The 18,438-nt window shown below is 41.6% G+C and overlaps 1 protein-coding gene across 10 annotated transcripts in view; it reads right to left on the reverse strand.

Moving 5' to 3' along the window:
* Positions 1 to 13,032, reverse strand: part of ANKAR (ankyrin and armadillo repeat containing) — a 54,414-nt gene extending 41,382 nt beyond the window's left edge. For 3 of the 10 annotated variants that reach the window (XM_061432947.1, XM_061432930.1, XM_061432940.1), the window contains exons 1-5: positions 12,799 to 13,022; positions 9,691 to 10,326; positions 3,304 to 3,741; positions 1,551 to 1,714; positions 842 to 945 (exon numbers count right to left, since the gene is read on the reverse strand). In XM_061432947.1, the coding sequence (XP_061288931.1) occupies positions 842 to 945; positions 1,551 to 1,714; positions 3,304 to 3,741; positions 9,691 to 10,291 (1,307 nt within the window). In that variant the 5' untranslated portion in view covers positions 10,292 to 10,326; positions 12,799 to 13,022. Of the gene's footprint in view, positions 1 to 841; positions 946 to 1,550; positions 1,715 to 3,303; positions 3,742 to 9,690; positions 10,327 to 11,850; positions 12,276 to 12,750 lie in introns of those variants that run through there. The other 7 variants (XM_061432921.1, XM_061432896.1, XM_061432975.1 and 4 more) reach the window with 5 other exon arrangements.
* Between the last annotated feature and the right edge of the window lie 5,406 nt (positions 13,033 to 18,438).

An 18,438-nucleotide genomic window follows, 5' to 3' on the forward strand; every position in this document is an offset into this window, starting at 1 on the left:
GGGAATGCTGGCAAAACTTTTTTATAACAGTTACAATTTTCTATGACAAAAACACCTCCATCCCCATTTAACCATTGTGTTCATTATAAGAACGAATTACCATGTCTAAGGATTATTACACAGAATGTATCAAGGTGTTATTGTCATTTAGACGCTAAGTCATGTCAACCTTTTTGTGACCCCATGGACTGTAGCCATGAGGCTACGGAGGACTGTACGCGCCTCTGTCCATGGGATTTCCCAGGCAAGAATACTGGGGTAGGTTGCTGTTTCCTTCTCCAGGGGATCTTCTCCATCCATGGAGTGAACCCTAATTTCCTGCATTGGCAGGTGGATTCTTTACCACTGAACCACCAGGGAAACTGTATCAAGGTATACGGAGTCATAAATCTAGTATTTAATACTTAAGAGAGTTTGCAGTCATTCATGGTGGAGAAGGCAATGGCACCCCACTCCAGTACTCTTGCCTGGAAAATCCCATGGACCGAGGCGCCGGGCAGGCTGCAGTCCATGGGGTTGCTGAAAGTCGGACACGACTGAGTGTCTTTACTTTCACTTTTCACTTTCATGCATTGGAGAAGGAAATGGCAACCCACTCCAGGGTTCTTGCCTGGAGAATCCCAGGGACGGGGGAGCCTGGTGGGCTGCCGTCTATGGGGTCGCACAGAGTCGGACATGACTGGGGTGACTTAGCAGCAGCAGCAGCAGTCATTCACGGGGACTGTTATTGTTCTGGGATCTCCATCCTGAAGTTTGAAGTTAGCCTTTTCATTTTGACAGTTTCCTCTTTTCTTCTTTCAACAAGTTGTGAGACTGTGAGCAGTTACTAAAAGTTCCTTACCTTTTTCCATTAAATTTCACGACTGGTATTGAGTAATGTTCTTTGTATCCTGAGTCTTCTGCAAATGTATTAACAGCACAATCCCGTATTTTTTCTAAGTTATTCTAAAATATAAATTATGTTACTAAAAAAACAAGTATAAACAATTGTAAGACTTATTTTAGATGAAATTTTATACATGTAAAGAACACATTTTTAATAAAATATCCCAAGAGACCCTGATAATAACTGAATGTATACAATCCCTAATTTGGATTAGAGGGAAATTTTTTTTTTACAAGAAATATAATATGGAGAAGGTAGAAAAGCAAAGACAATTGAAATGTATTGTGTTTTCCAGATGAAGAACTATTGTTCTCAAACTCTGGAGGATCTCCATTTTAATGCTAATCCTTGAGAAAAAAATGGAAGAATACATAGTTAATGTTCAGGGATTTCTTCTGTACTTGGTTAACTATTCCAGGGCAAATATGGCCTATAAAGTCTGCAGGGATGATAGTTGTGCCTCTGACATTTAACACAGGACCTTACACAGACCTGCACTTAATTCGTGTATGTTATGCAATGTATGAAGAGACTAGCGAGCTGTGGAGGTCATCATCTGGAGAGCCGCCTAGGGCCTGCACCAACAGAAACTCCTTCTGGTTGGAGAATAGGATGAAAGAGTTGTGAAATGACGAACAATTTCAGGAACAACAATAATGTAAACCTTAAAATCTTCCGAAGCATTCTCAATTGAAGGGGTGCTGATGTCAAATTCAATTCCTCCATGAATATGAAAATACTGATCCTCTTTGTAGTGAAAATTTTGGCATTTAAAATCTCGTCCATAAATAAATGGAGGCAATTCTCGCTCTGTCTTGACCTTGTCATCTCAAAAAAATGAAAACAAAATTTTGTTTAAAAGTTCAATAGAATATAAGCAGTCATATTTTGGAGGTCTCAAATCATTTTTACATAAAGTGAAAAGAATCCATGTGAAATGGAAATCTTCACAATTGTAGTCTATAAAATATATGCTCAATGTATATTTTAAATATTGAAATATATTTATATCATATGTTTCGGGCATTTTTGATAGTTTCCTTGTACAGACATTTCAAAAGAATACTCAAAACATTAATTCACTTATTAATTACTATATGTGAGCTCACAACTAATATTATACCTCCATTATCAATAGAGATTTGAAACTCTGTGCCATGGAGACTCTCTAGTTAAATAAACAAAAGTTACCCAAGCTAGTTAAGGAAGAGAGACATTATAAAGAAAATGTGAGTATCTCTCATATGACAAAAATAATCAGTTCATTTTTCTAGAAAGCTACACATATAACATTTATTTTTAAAAATAATTTTCTAAAATCCTGGCAAGGATTAGTTTATTCAGTATTTTGACTTGTGAGCAGAATATAGTTTCATCAATATAAGGTATATATTATAAGAAATGCAAAAGGTCCAGAAAATTACAAAGAAAAATGTAACACCCAAATCTCACCACATGGAAATTAATTATTAACATTTAGTCATATTTGTTTCCAATAATTTAAGTAGTAAGTCATTACAGGTACAGCTAACATCCTCTAAGAGCACATTAGTTCCATACACGAGACACTGCCCCCACCCGCATCCCTGGACAAGATTGTCATGAGTTCATTTTTAAATAGTTTACAGGTATGGATTATAAGCTTCACTATCATAATTCTCATGACACAAATTTTATTAAATGATTTGCAAAATTTCTACTGAAAATCTGCTATCTGAATAGAAAACCTGCTATAAATAAGCCTATATGTTTAACCACCAACGAAAATACGCAATTTGTGTGCTAATCTGGGTGGGAGGAATAGTTTTCTCTGTATTCCTGTCAAATTCCATATAAACGTGACCCTATTTCAGCTCCGTCTACTCTTTTGTTATAGGACCAATTACTAAAGCTTTTAATATATTTTCATCTTTTTTTTCAGAAATGTAAGACCATTCATGATCTTTTACTGCCCCATATTAATCTGGATCAATTTCTAATTTTCCTGAAAAACACAATAGGGATGTTGAGCAGAAATGCACTGAATTTCTCCTGTGCATGAACTATGATATAGCGTCATACTGTCATGGACATAACATATCTCAGAAATCATTTTGTTTTTCAATCATCCTCGTACTTGATAAAGATATGTACCTTGCCTTGCACTATGTGAATACACCAGGCATTTTAAATTATTTTGGAGACATCACATTTTGTTTTGTATTTATTTATATTTTAACTGAAGGAATTGCAGATTGCTTTTTTGTAATTGCTTTACAGAATTTTGTTGTGTTCTGTCAAACCTTAGCATGTTTTTCATTTTTAACATGCTATAGCTTGGTTATATGCTTGGATCCACATACTATAAACAGAATTGAGTTTAAACATAAATTCAATATATATCTACATTTTAAATATAATTTGGGCAGTATTCTTACCTGAAAAAGGCTGAAGCAGACCACTTAAATATGGAACTTTCATCTTCTTTTTTAAGCTCAGTAGAAATGGAGTCAGAAAACATATTAATTTTAGGTATCCTATCCCTTTCCTGATTTCTTTTTTCTTCTCCAAGTGTTTTTGAATAATCTTTTTTTGAAGATATAATCTTTGATGTAATCTCTGGTAGGTACAAATATCAAGATTATCCTGATTACATTTTATAGCATTAGTAAGCCAGTAGGCTGTTTCAAATATAAAAACATTTTCACACTGTTGAACTTGTGTGGTGCTGAATGTCATCTTTAGTAGGATATATTCTGCATATTTCATAAATACAGCTTTTTCTTCAGGGCTATTGGGATTATATGTTGGATCTTCATTCATGTCTTCATCATAGATTCCATCAAAGTCTGGATCCTTTGTAATATCAATCAAACCTTCACAGTAAAAAAGAAAAATTTAAGATTGTGAAATTTTCATACTTGGCTTCTGGATAAATAGATTGAATACAGTTTCATCTCAAAATTCTACCAAAATGACAGCAAAGGAATAATGAAATACCACTGAAACTGTCAAAGAAGAAAAGCAGACAGATACATGATAACTAAGCAGAGTAAAGAAAGAGAGAAGCTGGTGAAATTAAAAAGAATTGATTTTCATTCTCTTTGAAGGAATAATACAACACCATGGAAAGATAATAACATGTCTCATGTTTAATCAAAGAAAATATGGAAGAACAAAAGAGAAATGTGATCTTCCTTTAAGCAAAGACTCCGCTTCTTACTTGGGCATAAAGTATATTTGTTTATTCAGTTCCTATAATACACATTTCTTCTCCTTGCTGATAACAGAAGCTAAATATATACAATAAATAACTTTCCTACTAACTAATCATAATGAAACAAGAATTAAAACTTAGTTTTATTCTATACTATAAATGACAAATTTATTACATTTTCTTTCCATTTATAATGAAATTGTCATTTTCTTGTTGTCAAATTGTCTTTTTTAAGACAATTTGTCTTAAAGTTGTCTTTTTTAAAGCAACTTTAAAATAGGCTTGAGACAATGGCTTAGAATCATAAAATATCACTTGGTAGAAAATATGGTGCTTGTGTGTAACATACGTGCCTTACAATGAAAATAATACATCAGTGTGCCTCCCCACTTTCTTTTTCCTTTTATTCTTCCTCAAATCTACATATTTAAAAAGCAAGAATAGGCTTGGATTTTTAAGATGACCACTATGATTCATATCCCTTTTGCAAAAGACTAAGATAAATTATTGAGATGAAGAAGAAACTGAAGTGTTTCTGACAGTTAAAATAGATCTAAATACAAGCTAGAGCATTGCTGATTCCTCTAAAACTTTGTGGCTTGGGTGGATGGGAGTCAAAATGCAGCGAGTCAGTTCTCACCCCAGAGAGGCAGAAAGGCGGAGATATTGGAAGAAGAGGGAATGAAGAGCTCCACAGCCCCTTCCACTTCTTGGACACCAGACTCACTGCCCCCTCAAAGCAGGAGACAGAAGGAAACAGACCAGTCAGAAAGATAATGGCATCTGGGGAGAGGCCCCCCAGCGATTTACTAAAGGAAATCAGTCCTGAATATTCATCGGAAGGACTGATGCTGAAGCTGAAACTCCAATACTTTGGCCACCTGATGTGAAGAGCTGACTCGTTGGAAAAGACCCTGATGCTGGGAAAGATTGAAGGCAGGAGCAGAAGGGGATGACAGAGGATGAGATGGTTGGATGGCATCACCAACTCAACGGACATGGGTTTGGGTGGACTCTGGGAGTTGGTGACGGACAGGGAGGCCTGGCGTGCTGCAATCCATGGAGTCTCAAAGAGTCAGACATGACGGAGCGACTGAACTAAAATGAATAAATATCTTTACTTGAATGTCCTAGAGGCACTCCCAAACAAAATCCATTTTTCCTCTCCCCCAAATTTGCTTTTCTTTCATTCCTTATCATAGTTAAAAGCACTATTTATCCATGAGTTCCTTAAACTATAAGGGCTTCCCTTGTGGCTCAACTGGTAAAGAGTCTACCTGCAATGCAGGAGACCTGAGTTCGATCCCTGGGTTGGGAAGATCCCCTGGAGGAGGGAAAGGCTACCCACTCCAGTATTCTGGCCTAGAGAATTTCATGGACTATATAGTCCATGGGGTCGCAAAGAGCCGGACACGACTGAGCGACTGAACTGAGCTGAACTGAAGCACTGTAGGGGGCTTCCTGGTGGCTCAGTGGCTTGGTGGATAAGAATCCGCCTGCCAATGCAGGAGACTCAGGCTCGATCCCTGTGTCAGGAAGATCTTGGAAAATTCCATGGCAGAGGAGCCTGGCGGGTCCATGGGGTTGAAGAGTTGGACACAACTTAGTGACTAAATAACAACAAAGCACTGCAGGTGTAATGAGAATTTAAAGACAAAAAAAGACACATTTCTGTGCTCTCAAGTTCTCAAGCACAGATCTATTAAGGAAGACAGAGATGAAGCCAACAATTCCAATAAAAAGTGGTACAATGTGCACAGAGGAGGTGGTGTCTGAATCAAGCACTCAAAAATGAGTAGCAATAACCTGGGAAGGAATGCAGAAGAGTGGGGAGTGGGGTGAGGGATAGAGCATTCCAGACAAAGATCAAGGAATAAAAAAATAACCATTTCACTCTACCAGCTTTGGGTATTAAATAAGGTCCTCAGATCAAGGGACCTGCCCTAATTAGTATCTTTCTCAGCAAACTGGAGAGTAGGACCAGATTTTTGGTGTGCTGCATTCTCCACTGCTGTTGCTACTGTTTTCCTAAGGGTGGTGTTTCCTGGTGGTTTTGTGCTATGCAGAGCTGAACTTGGTCTTGTCCTCATTGATTCACAAAAGTCTTCCTTCCCCCCAGTATTGTTGGCTTCCTGCAGAGTTCCTTGGAAATCCGTTTTAGCACAGTTTTTAAGACAATCACATGGTCAGTTGCAAGGTTTGAACCCAGACTCACAGTCAAGAGAGGAGGTGCTCTTTCTCCAACCATGAAAGATGAAATAGCAAGTCTTCCCAGCCTCTTGCCGCTATATAGCAGCAACTACCAGAACTAAACTGGGAGCATGGGGCTAAAGCCAAATTGCCAGGAGTCACACTCTATATCAGACACCTTGCGTTCCCTGGCAATCTATATTTCACTCTGGCTCTTATTGCATGGACCAGCTCCACACAGATATAACCTGACCACACCTTGCCTCAGATGCGCCATCTGGCCCTTACTTTTGCCCTGGGGTTTCTCTTCACTGCTGTGTTGGACTCCTGATGGAATCCAGTCAGCCACTCTGATGGATGAACAAATCTGCACACAGAGTTAACTCCCACGTAATCTTTGACCAATGCAGGAGAGGAGCCAGGGAATACATGTTCCCCTCCTCCATCCCTCAGGCTGACAATCCTGAAGTATATTCTGTGTGACTCCACAGGGTCCCAGCCAAACCGTAACTACTTATCTAAGTGGTGAAAGTTCAGCAGCGTATCCTTGGGTTGATGATTCCTCCTTTTCTATGCATTTCCTGTCCCTTGGAGTCATTTTCCATAAACTGCCCTGACTTAAGTCCTCATTTCAGACCCTAATTTGGGGGGCAACCTAGGCTAGTCCACTTTGCACTGGTATGCTGGTACCTGACCCTGTACATCCTTAAGCATGCAGCATAAAAGCTCCCTCTCCTAAGGGTCCAGGTGCCTTTCCCGCAATCTGATGCTTGGCCCTGCAGGATTTCACGGGATGCTCCTGCTGTGGTGGCTGATGGGAACCTGTACCAATCCCTGCTGTCTCGCTGAGGTTCCCCCCTGCAGACTGCGCCAGCACTCTGGTGTCTGCGTCCTTTACCATCGTTTGCACTATACCGTCCTTACAGTGCCTGGGGCATGCTGATGCTGCCAGGTCTTCAGCAGACTCCTGAACAGTGTGAGGGAGAAGAAAATCTCTATCCACATAAGAGGCACTTCTTTGACTGCTCGGCAGCCAATATTACAAAGTGCTTTGGTGTAACACAGTATTTCTCCCAAGGCACATGGTTGTAGAGTGACAGGATTTGCACGATTTCTAGCCTCATTCATTTTCAGTGAAAAGGGATCATAAGCAGAGAGAGCAGTCAGAAGGCGGTTGCAGTATGTCAGGCTAGAGAAAAGGATGTTCTGTATCAGGGTGCTGTAGCTGAGATGAACCAAAGTGGATGATTTTGAGATAGTTTAAAGGGAGGATCATAATAGTCAAGGCATAAATTCTCATCCAGGAAAGGAGAATTAAGTAGAAATATCCAGGACTGATATTTAGCTATATACCAATATGGCTACACTGTTAAAATACTGAAACCTTTGATATTGTTTGGTAAACTGAATTGCTCTAGCCCTGAGCTCTTTGAATGCCACCCTCCTGGGGGACAGTCTAGAAAGCTTCATGATCCAGCAAAGGGTACATATGGCAAGCGGGAGGCCTCTGAGATCTTGTTCCAGCATTATTACTGATGCCCGTTCTAGCTGGCCAGTGCTTATGATTAATTCTGAATATCATCCCTGAAAATGTAGACAATGGAAGACAGACAACTTCAGTCTCTGGGTGCTCCCCAGCTCCACCCACAACTTGATTAGAATGTTTCCATGTGGCTCTGATCCCCTCAACCAGGAGCACCCCTGTGAGGGAGTCCTCATAGAGAGTGGCCTCAGATGTGACCGACAGCTGGATTCAATAGACCAGAAGCTGGGCTGGGAAGTTGCTTGATATAGTTGATTTTATCATCAACTAGGCGGCGGGAGCCCTCTGTCCTTAGATATAAAACAGGGCATGTGCTCCCTCCTGCCCTGCTGATGTCTCTTCCTACGACTGACGCTCTCACGCGATGGCCCAGAGGCTCTTGGGACTTTTACATATGAATGGCTGAATCCTCCATGTGCGCCTCTAACTCTCATCATGCTCCAGAATTTGACTTCTATACTGGAAGTTTCCACCTGGGTACCTACCTAGTTTCTACCTAGAATCTAAAGAGGGGCCATTGTTTCTTTACCAGTTACTCTGTCATGTCTGGCCTGTGCTTTGCTTGACACATGCCAGCTTGGAATGCTGGTTCTTTAGTCCCACCTCTTCTCCAACGAGGGCCTCAAAATGATTTTTGTGAAAACAGAAAAAAAGGCAAAACCCCAATTTTTGTCGGGATTGTCAAAGCTCTAACATTGTCAAAAGCTGCCATCCACTCCTGCTGATCCTTCATACCCTCCATGGAGCTCAGATCTTCACAGAGCTTCTGTCACCATCTTGATCAAGGAGAGCAAATCATGAAACCTAGTTTTCCAGACATGTCTTGGTCAATGCAAGCAGGCAGAAACATCATCTGACTTGTGCCATGCTCCTTATAGCCTTCCAGTGACTAGTTAGTAGATCACTAGACAATTTCCAGGATAGAAGAGTCATTGACTACTAAAATTATATCCTAGTTTAGTTATATTTTATGTGACCTGAACTAGCCTTGAAGGTCCTAAACTACCAGAAATGATAGAACTTCTGGGTGAATGCTAACAAAAGTTTTTAAGATTTTGACCATGCCATATTCTCATCAACAATGTATCTATAGGATGTTAAAATATCAGTACCCTTTAAGAGAGAACTACCAGACCAGTCAAGGGAATGCAGAAATTAATGGAATTTACTAGCTATTACTGGCAGTCTTTCGCATTACTTCACCCTAATCATCCCAAGATCTGAACAACAAGAAGAGATTTTTAGGTTCCAGTTATGGCTATGATTTTTTAGTAGCCAGTGACCCTTCAGTCCTAGGAGCAGAGGATATAAGCACTTATCCAGTGGCATTCGTGCTGATTCCAGCAACATCACAGACTAATTCTCCCCCAGAGGAGGAGAATTTCTGCATAAACTCACTACTCTTAGACTCTCCTCTGAACAGAAGTTGATGACCTTGCATGGAAATGAGTCAGATTACCAGACAAATGACTCTATTACCGGACAGAGAGGTACCATCTCCAAGAGATGATACTGCTTGCTGGCACACAAAAAGCTTCAGAACCTGAAAAACACCTGGATACCCAACCCATAGCAGGTGAGTCAGGCTGCCTTGTTGTGATCAAGTAAATCTTATTCACATACATTTGAACTTCACAGCAGTCTAGCCACAGATGTAGTAAAAAGCAAACGAACACTTCTGTGGTTCGGGTTCTAACCAAGATTCAAAAGGTGACATTGAAAAAAAAAAGGTTAATTATTGAAAAGATAGATTCTTTGGAATTAAAAAAAAATCTTTTAAGAAATATGGCTAAAATAAAACCAAATCACATATAAATTACTTTTAATTTCTAAAAGAAGATTCTAATAAAAATAAAACATGTTAAATTCTCTTACCTGCTGAACTAAATTCTGCAAATATATCTCTGTTTGTTTGAGGCTTCCCATCTGGATTAATGTCCATGATGGTACGCCACAATTCAGAAAATCTAGCTCGTTTTTCTTTGGGCATATATATTCCATGCCATAGTGCTTTCAACATGTAGTCAATATTGATCAGAATTTGCCCAATTCTGGTATCAAAATAAGCTGGGGGTAATTGACAAGAAGAACTCTGATCATAATTAGCTTCTAAACTGATTGAAGGAATTTGATTTAAGCAATAAATTCCAACAGCCAATTCTCTTATGATCTGATGGACTTCTCTATAGTCTAAGAGGGCAGTAGGGTCCACAGGAGTTAGTAGGATTGCAGTGGAGAAGCCTACGTTATTCATTTGACTCATAATTCCACATGGCATGTCTAGTTGAGAGCGAACATCTTCTTTGGCAGACAACCAGCTAACTAGTGCAGTAGTTAGCAACTCTTGTACTTCACTCCGATCATATTTTTCAAAAAAAGCAGAAGCATTTCTCTGGACAGCTAAATTTTCCAGGTAAGTTTCTTCATCTTGATTTTGATCAAATCTAGGTGCTCCTTTTTTGGGCAATCTTAACATTTCTAATTAATTCTAGTGTGTCCTTTTTGAAGTTTCTGCAATGAAATGAAAAGGAAAAGACAAGCAATAAAATTTATCATGGCAATGAAGCTGAATTTCTCAAGAAATAAATCTATGCCTTTCATCTTTATGGTTAATTGTTTCATGGTCAACCATTACATAATTGACATACATTATGTTAGTTTCAGGTGTATAACATAGTAATTTAATACTTGTATATATTTTGAAATGATCACCACAAAAAAATCAAGTTAACATCTGTTACCATACATAGTTACAGAATTTTTTTTCTTATGGGAACTTTTAAGATTTACTCTTAGCAATATTCAGATATGCAATATGTTATTATTAACTATAAACATTTGTTTATTTTTGGCTGCTTTGGGTCTTTGTTGCTGCAAGGGCTTCCTCTAGTTGTGACAAGTGGGGGCTAATCTTTGTTGCAATATACGGGCTTCTCAGTTGTGGTGGCTTCTCTTGTTGCAGAGCACAGGCTCTAGGTGCACGGGCTTCAGACGTTGCAGATCACCAGCCCTAGAGTGTGGGCTTAGCATTTGTGGCACAGGGACTCAGTTGCATGTGGAATCTTCCCAGACAAGGCACTGAACCTGTGTCTCCTACATTGGCAGGTGGATTCTTATCCACTGTGCCACCAGGGAAGTCTTGGTGTTATTAACTATCGTTGCCACGCTATACATTACTTCCCCATGACTTATTTATTTTATAACTGAGGTTTGTACCTTTTGACTCCCTTCACCCATTTTGCCCACCTCACCCTCTGCCTCTGGCAACCACCAAACTGTTCTCTGTATCTATGCTACGGTTTGTTTTTTGTTTGTTTTGAGATTCCACATTAAGCAAGATTATATAGTATTTGTCTTTCTCTGTCAGACTTATTTCACTTGGTAATGCCTTGAAGGGCCATCTGTGTTGCCACAAATGGCAAGATTTCATTCTTTTTTATGGCTAAACAATATTTCATTGTGTATGTGTAAATAAATGCTCCACTTTCTTTATCCATTAATCTATCAATAGGTTGTTTTTATATCTTGGCTGTTGTAAATAATGCTGTAATAAATATGGAGGTCTCTATATCTTTTGGAGTTAGTGTTTTCATTTTCATTGAATAAATACACATAAGTGGAATTACTGGATGATATAGTTGTTCTATGGGCTTCCCTGGTGGCTTAGACAGTAAAGAATTTGCCTGCAGTGTGGGAGACCTGGCTTTGATCCCTGGGTCAGGAACATCCCCTGGAGAAGGGAATGGCAACCCACTCCAGTACTCTTGTCTGGAGAGTTTCATGGACAGAGGAGCCTGCTGGTAGACAGTCCATGTGGTCACAGAGTCAGACACGATTGAGCAACTAACACTTTCATGGTAGTTCTAATATATTTTTCAGGCTTAAACTAATTGCAGCATAAGAAAGTTGAAATCTGAGTTAAACTTGTAGAACTTTTAACATTAATCATAATATGCTTTTCAAAAGAGGTAAAAAGATACGAAGAAGTATATCGAAAAGAAACACGTTTATATACAAGAAGATACTGCTGCATACCTATTCTTTTGTTGTTGTTGTAGAGGCATTTTCACAAGGTCAATTTTTTCAGGGTTTTTGTTTTATTTTCTTAAAGCAAGAAAACAAACACTTGCTTTAAAAAAAAAAAAAGCGAAGGCAAGAAATACTTCCTTAACGTTGTATCTCTGTTCAATAGAAATGGGATTCTATGCTGCTGCTGCTGCTGCTAAGTCGCTTCAGTCGTGTCCGACTCTGCGACCCCAGAGACGGCAACCCACCAAGCTCCCCCGTTCCTGGGATTCTCCAGGCAAGAACACTGGAGTGGGTTGCCATTTCCTTCTCCAATGCATGAAAGTGAAAAGTGAAAGTGAAGTCGCTCAGTCGTGTCCGACTCTTAGCGACCCCATGGACTGCAGCCCACCATGGGATTTTCCAGGCAAGAGTACTGGAGTGGGGTGCCGTTGCCTTCTCCAGGGATTCTATGCAGTGCCTCTCTATTTCTGGAATAATAACCTAACTACTGTTTACTGAGCATCTATTTACCCAGCACTTTATACACAAAATTTTTCATTTAACTGGCCTCTCTGTACAACGATTCTCAAAATCTAGGCTGTGTTGAAATCACCCGGGGCTTGTTCCGGCAGACTGCTGGATCCTACTCTAGAGATTCTGAGTGGGGTAGGAGTGGGGCCAGAGGATTTCCATTTCTGAAAAAGTCAGATGCTGCTCTTTCTGACAGGATACTTGGTGAACCCAGTTCCGCGACAGGCGTTGGGAGCCCAACTCCACAGAGACAGAAACCAGGCTAGAATAGAGGATGCGCCGGAGGTTTCACACCTTCAGAATCAGAACAAACTGATTCCTCAAGTCCATCGTCAGGTCCAAGCCCTGTGCCCACACAGACACGGGAAAGGGAAAGGACAGGGCAAAGGAAGAAACCTGCTCTGAGATGACAGTTTATCTAGGAAAAGGAAACGTCATCCACACCGGCTCCCAGAGTACTCCCGGGGTCAGGGACGGTAGTCTTCTCCAAGGGTCTCTAGCCTGGAGCCGAATTCACCGTCTGGAATCCCGAGTGACCGAGGGCGAGGGGAGGACTGGGCGGGACTCTCCTGAGCAGAGGCCTGGGAGGCCCGCTTCCCCCGCGGGGTCCTGGGAGCCCTCGGCCTCGCCTGCGGTCCTGCCACCCGCGCGGGCAGCAGCCGTTAGTCCTCGGGCTTGGGGCCGCTGGCCCGGCGCCTCCGCGAGAGGGCGCTCCTATACATACCCGTGGGTGGGTCCTCGCCCAGAGGCCGCGGGCGCCCATCCCAGCTAAGATTCGTCCCTCACCACCACCCGCCCCACCCCTTTACAACTCAATGTGGACTTGGGCTTGCGAAGTCAAGTGGGCCTTAGGAAGCATCACTAAGAACAAAGCTAGTGGAGATGATGGAATTCCAGTTGAGCTATTTCAAATTCTGAAAGATGATGCTGTGAAAGTGCTGCACTCAATATGCCAGCAAATTTGGAAAACTCAGCAGCGGCCACAGGCCTGGAAAAGATCAGTTTTCATTATAATCCCAAAGAAAGGCAATGCCAAAGATTGTTCAAACTACTGCACAATTGCACTCATCTCACACGCTAGCAAAGTAATGCTCAAAATTCTCCAAGCGAGGCTTCACCAGTATGTGAACTGTGAGCTTCCAAATGTTCAAGCTGGATTAAGAAAAGGCAGAGGAACCAGAGATCAAATTGCCAACATCCTTTGGATCATAGAAAAAGCAAGAGAGTTCCAGAAAAAAAACATCTGCTTTATTGACTATGCCAAAGACTTTGTGTGGATCACAACAAACTGTGGACAGTTCTTAAAGAGTTGGGAATACCAGACCACCTTACCTGCCTCCTGAGAAATCTGTATGCAGGTCAAGAAGCAATAGTTAGAACCAGACATGGAACAACAGACTGGTTCCAAATCGGGAAAGGAGTGCATCAAGGCTGTATATTTTCACCCTGTTTATTTAACTTCTATGCAGAGTACATCATGTGAAATGCTGGGCTGGATGAAGCACAAGCTGGAATCAAGATTGCTGGGAGAAATATCAATAACCTCAGATATGCAGATGACACCACCCTTATGGCAGAAAGTGAAGAGGAACTAGAGAACCTCTTGATGAAAGTGAAAGAGGAGAGTGAGAAAGTTGGCTTAAAACTCAACATTCAAAAAATGAAGATCATGGCATCTGGTCCCATCAGTTCATGGCAAATATATGGGGAAACAGTAAGAGACTTTATTTTCTTGGGCTCCAAAATCACTGCATATGGTGACTGCAGCCATGAAATTAAAAGATGCTTGCTCCTTGGAATAAAGCTATGACAAACCTACTGCTGCTGCTGCTCACATCCATACATGACTACTAGAAAAATCATAGCTTTGACTAGATGGATCTTTGTTGGCAAAGTAATGTCTCTGCTTTTTAATATGACAAACCTAGACACCATATTAAAAAGCAGAGACATTACTTTGCCAACAAAGATCCATCTAGTCAAAGCTATGATTTTTCTAGTAGTCATGTATGGATGTGAGAGTTGCACCATAAAGAAAGCTGAGCACCAAAGAATTGATGCTTTTTAACTGTGGTGTTGGAGAGTCCCTTGGATTGCAAGGAGATCCAACCAGTCAATCCTAAAGGAAATCAGTCCTGAATATTCATTGAGAGGACTGATACTGAAGCTGAATCTCCAATAATTTGGCCACCTGATGCGAAGAGCTGACTCATTTGAAAATACCCTGATGCTGGGAAAGATTGAAGGGAGGAGGAGAAGGGGATGACAGAGGATGAGATGGTTGGATGGCATCACCAATTTGGATTGGACATGAGTTTGAGCAAGTTCCAGGAGTTGGTGATGGACAGGGAAGCCTGGCATGCTGCAGTCCATGGGGTTGCAAAGAGTCAGACACGACCGAGCAGCTAAGCACACAACACTCAGCCCAAGTCCAGTTCAGTTCAGTTACTGAGTCATCTCTGACTCTTTGTGACTCCATGGACTGTAGCCTGTAAGGCTCCTCTGTCCATGGAATTCTCTAGGCAAGAATAGTGGAGTGGGTTGCCATGCCCTCCTCCTCCAGGGGATATTCCCAACCCAGGGATTGAACCCAGGTCTTCCTCATTGCAGGTAGATCCTTTACCATCTGAGCCACCAGGGAAGCCCAAGAATACTGGAGTGGGTAGCCTATTCCTTCTCCAGGGGATTCTCCCGACCTAGGAATCTAACCTGGGTCTCCTGCATTGTAGGTGGATTCTTCACCAGGTGAGCCACCATCTCTATCATTTCTTACTTTGACAGTTTGTCTCCGAGGAAGCACAGGGGCAGAGGTGGCGTTGGCAAGGCGCCAGGCTCTGAGGTAGTCCTGAATTGGAATGCCTCCTCTACCATCACTCTTTCCTTCAATGAACACTTATAGAACGCTGGTTATGAGTTAGGCACTGGAGACCCTGGAAAAGGCAGATGTAAAGCCCCAAGGTTAGTTCCTCCAGTAAGCATACAGCTGTATTTAAACAATGCCATAAGTGTACGGTGTAATAATAGCATGTGAAGGAATGCTAAGACCAGGGCTGGGAAAGCCTGCCCCGAGGAAGTGATCTTTTAAGCTGAGCCTGATAAAGATCTATCCAAGCAGAGAGTTCAGAAGTAGATTTCCGAGGATAGGAAACAATAGGTGACGAGCAACTGAGCTGAGAAAAAAGTTGAACTTTTGAGCAATGGAACAAAACTCTGTATGGACAACAAGAAAGATGTGGACACAAAAATATGATGAGGGCTAGACTACACAGGCTGTTTAAAGATTTTGAACTTTATCCCAAGAGTCTGGGCTCGATTTGTGGCAGTAGAGGGTAGGTACAGGCTTGAGTAGGGGCATTTGAGAAGTAAGGAGAGACGATTGGTAACAGATCGAGTAGTGGGAGAGTTTAAAAAGAAGGTGGTCGTGTAGCGACAACTGTTTGTCAGACATGCAGGATCAGGGCAAGATTAAGAGTTCAGTTTTACCCGTGAGAGAACCAAGCAGAGATGTCAGATGCGCCTTAGATGCAAAATTGGAGTCGCTCAGTTGTGTCCGACTCTTTGCGACCCCTGGACTGCAGCCCACCAGGCTCCTCTATCCATGGGATTCTCCAGGGAAGAATACTGGAGTGGGTTGCCATTTCCTTCTCCAGGGGATCTTCCTGACCCAGGGATTAAACCCAGGTCTCCCGCTTTGCGGGCAGAGACTTTAACTTCTGAGCCACCGGGGAAGCTCAAAGATCTGAGTTAAAAGCAGCAGCTTGGGTTAGATTAATACACTTGGGCTGGCTTAGGGTAAATGAAGCCAGGGAAATGGCTGGAATCGCCATGAAAGAGAATAGAGACTTGAGAACCCAGGATGGAGACCTGAGGGATTTAATTATTTAAAGGTCACGCGGAGAGGGTGGAGGCAGGAAAGAATACCAACAGCGAGCAGCCAGGAGAGCAGAAAGCCAAGTCTGGTCATACAAGCCAAGAAAAGAGACTGGCCAACTTCACTGGATGCTGCTCTAGGTCAAGGGAGATGAGAACCCAAGCTTTTCACTGAATTTAGCAACAGAGGGGGTTTTGGTGGGAGAAGGAAATGGCAACCCACTCCAGTGTTCTTGCCTGGGGTCCCGTAGACGGAGGAGCCTGGTGGGCTGCTGTCTGTGGGGTTGCACAGAGTCGGACACAAAGCGATGTAGCACACATGCGTGCATTGGAGAAGGAAATGGCAATCCACTCCAGTGTTCTTGCCTGGAGAATCCCAGGGATGGCGGAGCCTGGTGGGCTGCCGTCTATGGCGTTGCACAGAGTCGGACACGACTGAAGTGACTTAGCAGCAGCAGCAGCAGCAGCAGGGTTTTGGTTAACTGTTTGAAGGTAGAATTTCTCTTAGTCCAACCATGTCATTATTTTAGCTGCTGTGGTGGTAGTATTAGTAAATTTGTTATTGCTTTCCCAGGGCAAGCGATGTCAAATCACTGTCTTCTTTAGGAGTTGCATGTTTGCACTTATGAAGTATGAGTAATGTAAATTTCTCTACCTAAAAGGTTTTGTTCAGGTACCCAGATGGTTTGTTTTACTTGGGATCTTGGGAAAAGTCTTTTGCTTTGTTTGAAGGATTAACGGAATTTCATTCCAGTTTATGGGATTAAGTATCAAAAAAGTTGTAAAAAATCAGGCCCTCTGGGGACAGAACAAAAACCACAAAAAAAAAAACCCCACAAAAAACATGCACACAGAGTATCCTGCCAGAACAAGTGAACTAGAGATTCCCTTTAGAGATTCAGTTGATTAAATTAATACACATAAAATTCAGACTAGTGCCTGGCATGTCTTTAGTATTGAACTATATTGTTATAAAAATCATTACATTCAACTCTGGGGTGCAGGGCAAACCTCAAGTTTATCTACTCACATTAGGAGCATCAATTTAATGCTCAGGACCACGAAGTCATCCAGTTGAAAGCTATTCAGGTAATATCTAAATCTGGTTTGAACACTGCATTTGACAGGAAATAACTTCAGGGCATGTGAAAATCTGGACACATGCCTTGTGGTAAGTTGCTTCAGTTGTGTCCAACTGTGTGGCTCTCTGGACTGTAGCCCACCAGGCTCCTCTGTGCATGGGATTCTCCAGGCAAGAATACTGGAGTGGGTTGCCATGCCTTCCTCCAGGGGATCTCCCTGACAGGGATCGAACTCACGTCTCGTACGTCTCCTGCATTGGCAGGCAGGTTCTTTACTAGAGCCAGCTGGAAAGCCCTGATACACGCCTGCTAGTATTCTTTCTTTCCCACTACACTTAGGAGAACCACAGTTACGTCCAGACCTAGAAAGGGTGTCAGCCCTAAACGGGGATGGATGCCAAATGTGACCTTGATATCATGGTCACGAATGAATACTGTGGGTGGATGTCTGATTGGAGTGAACTTCAGTAAATAGGTGAAAAGGTTGAAAGGGGGAAGGTGAATGGGAGGCAAGAGATGGAAGATGAGGGACCAGGAATATGCATTTTAAATTGGTATATACTGGAACATTTTAAATACATTTCTCTTTCTAATAGCAAGAAGGGAGAAAGGATGGGTGCACGCACAGGTAAGTTAGGACTTTGGGTGTCGGAAAACCAAGTAGTCCTTGGCTTGATTTTGATTTCTCTGTGAAAATCAGGTCACGAGCTGACAATGGGAAAACAGAGGGATGTTAGAGATTTGTGGGACAGGAGAATATTCAAAATGGTCTTCAAAAGTTCTCGGAGCAGGGCAGTGAGCTGTCTTTTCAAAGAGATGTACCACACATCAATCAGGAGTGTGAACCCCCAAAACCTTAGTTCTCTCGTCTGTTAAATAATAATGATAACAAATTGAGTTACTAGTATTTCTGGATGTAGCTACCATGAAGAGAGTCCATAAAAGCTGCCCTTTTTTCAGTGTTGCTGGTGGGACATAACCATCTAAGAGTTCAAAACAATATTAATATCACAGTTTAAAATATCCAGGTTGTTCTTTCAAGTGTAATCTCTTTCTCTAGAGTATCAATTTGATTAAATTGGTTGCACTACAAAGTTATATAAAAATGCATGTAATGAACTTTAAAACCACA

Source organism: Bos javanicus, chromosome 2, assembly GCF_032452875.1.
Source record: "Bos javanicus breed banteng chromosome 2, ARS-OSU_banteng_1.0, whole genome shotgun sequence".
Lineage (NCBI taxonomy): Eukaryota > Metazoa > Chordata > Mammalia > Artiodactyla > Bovidae > Bos > Bos javanicus.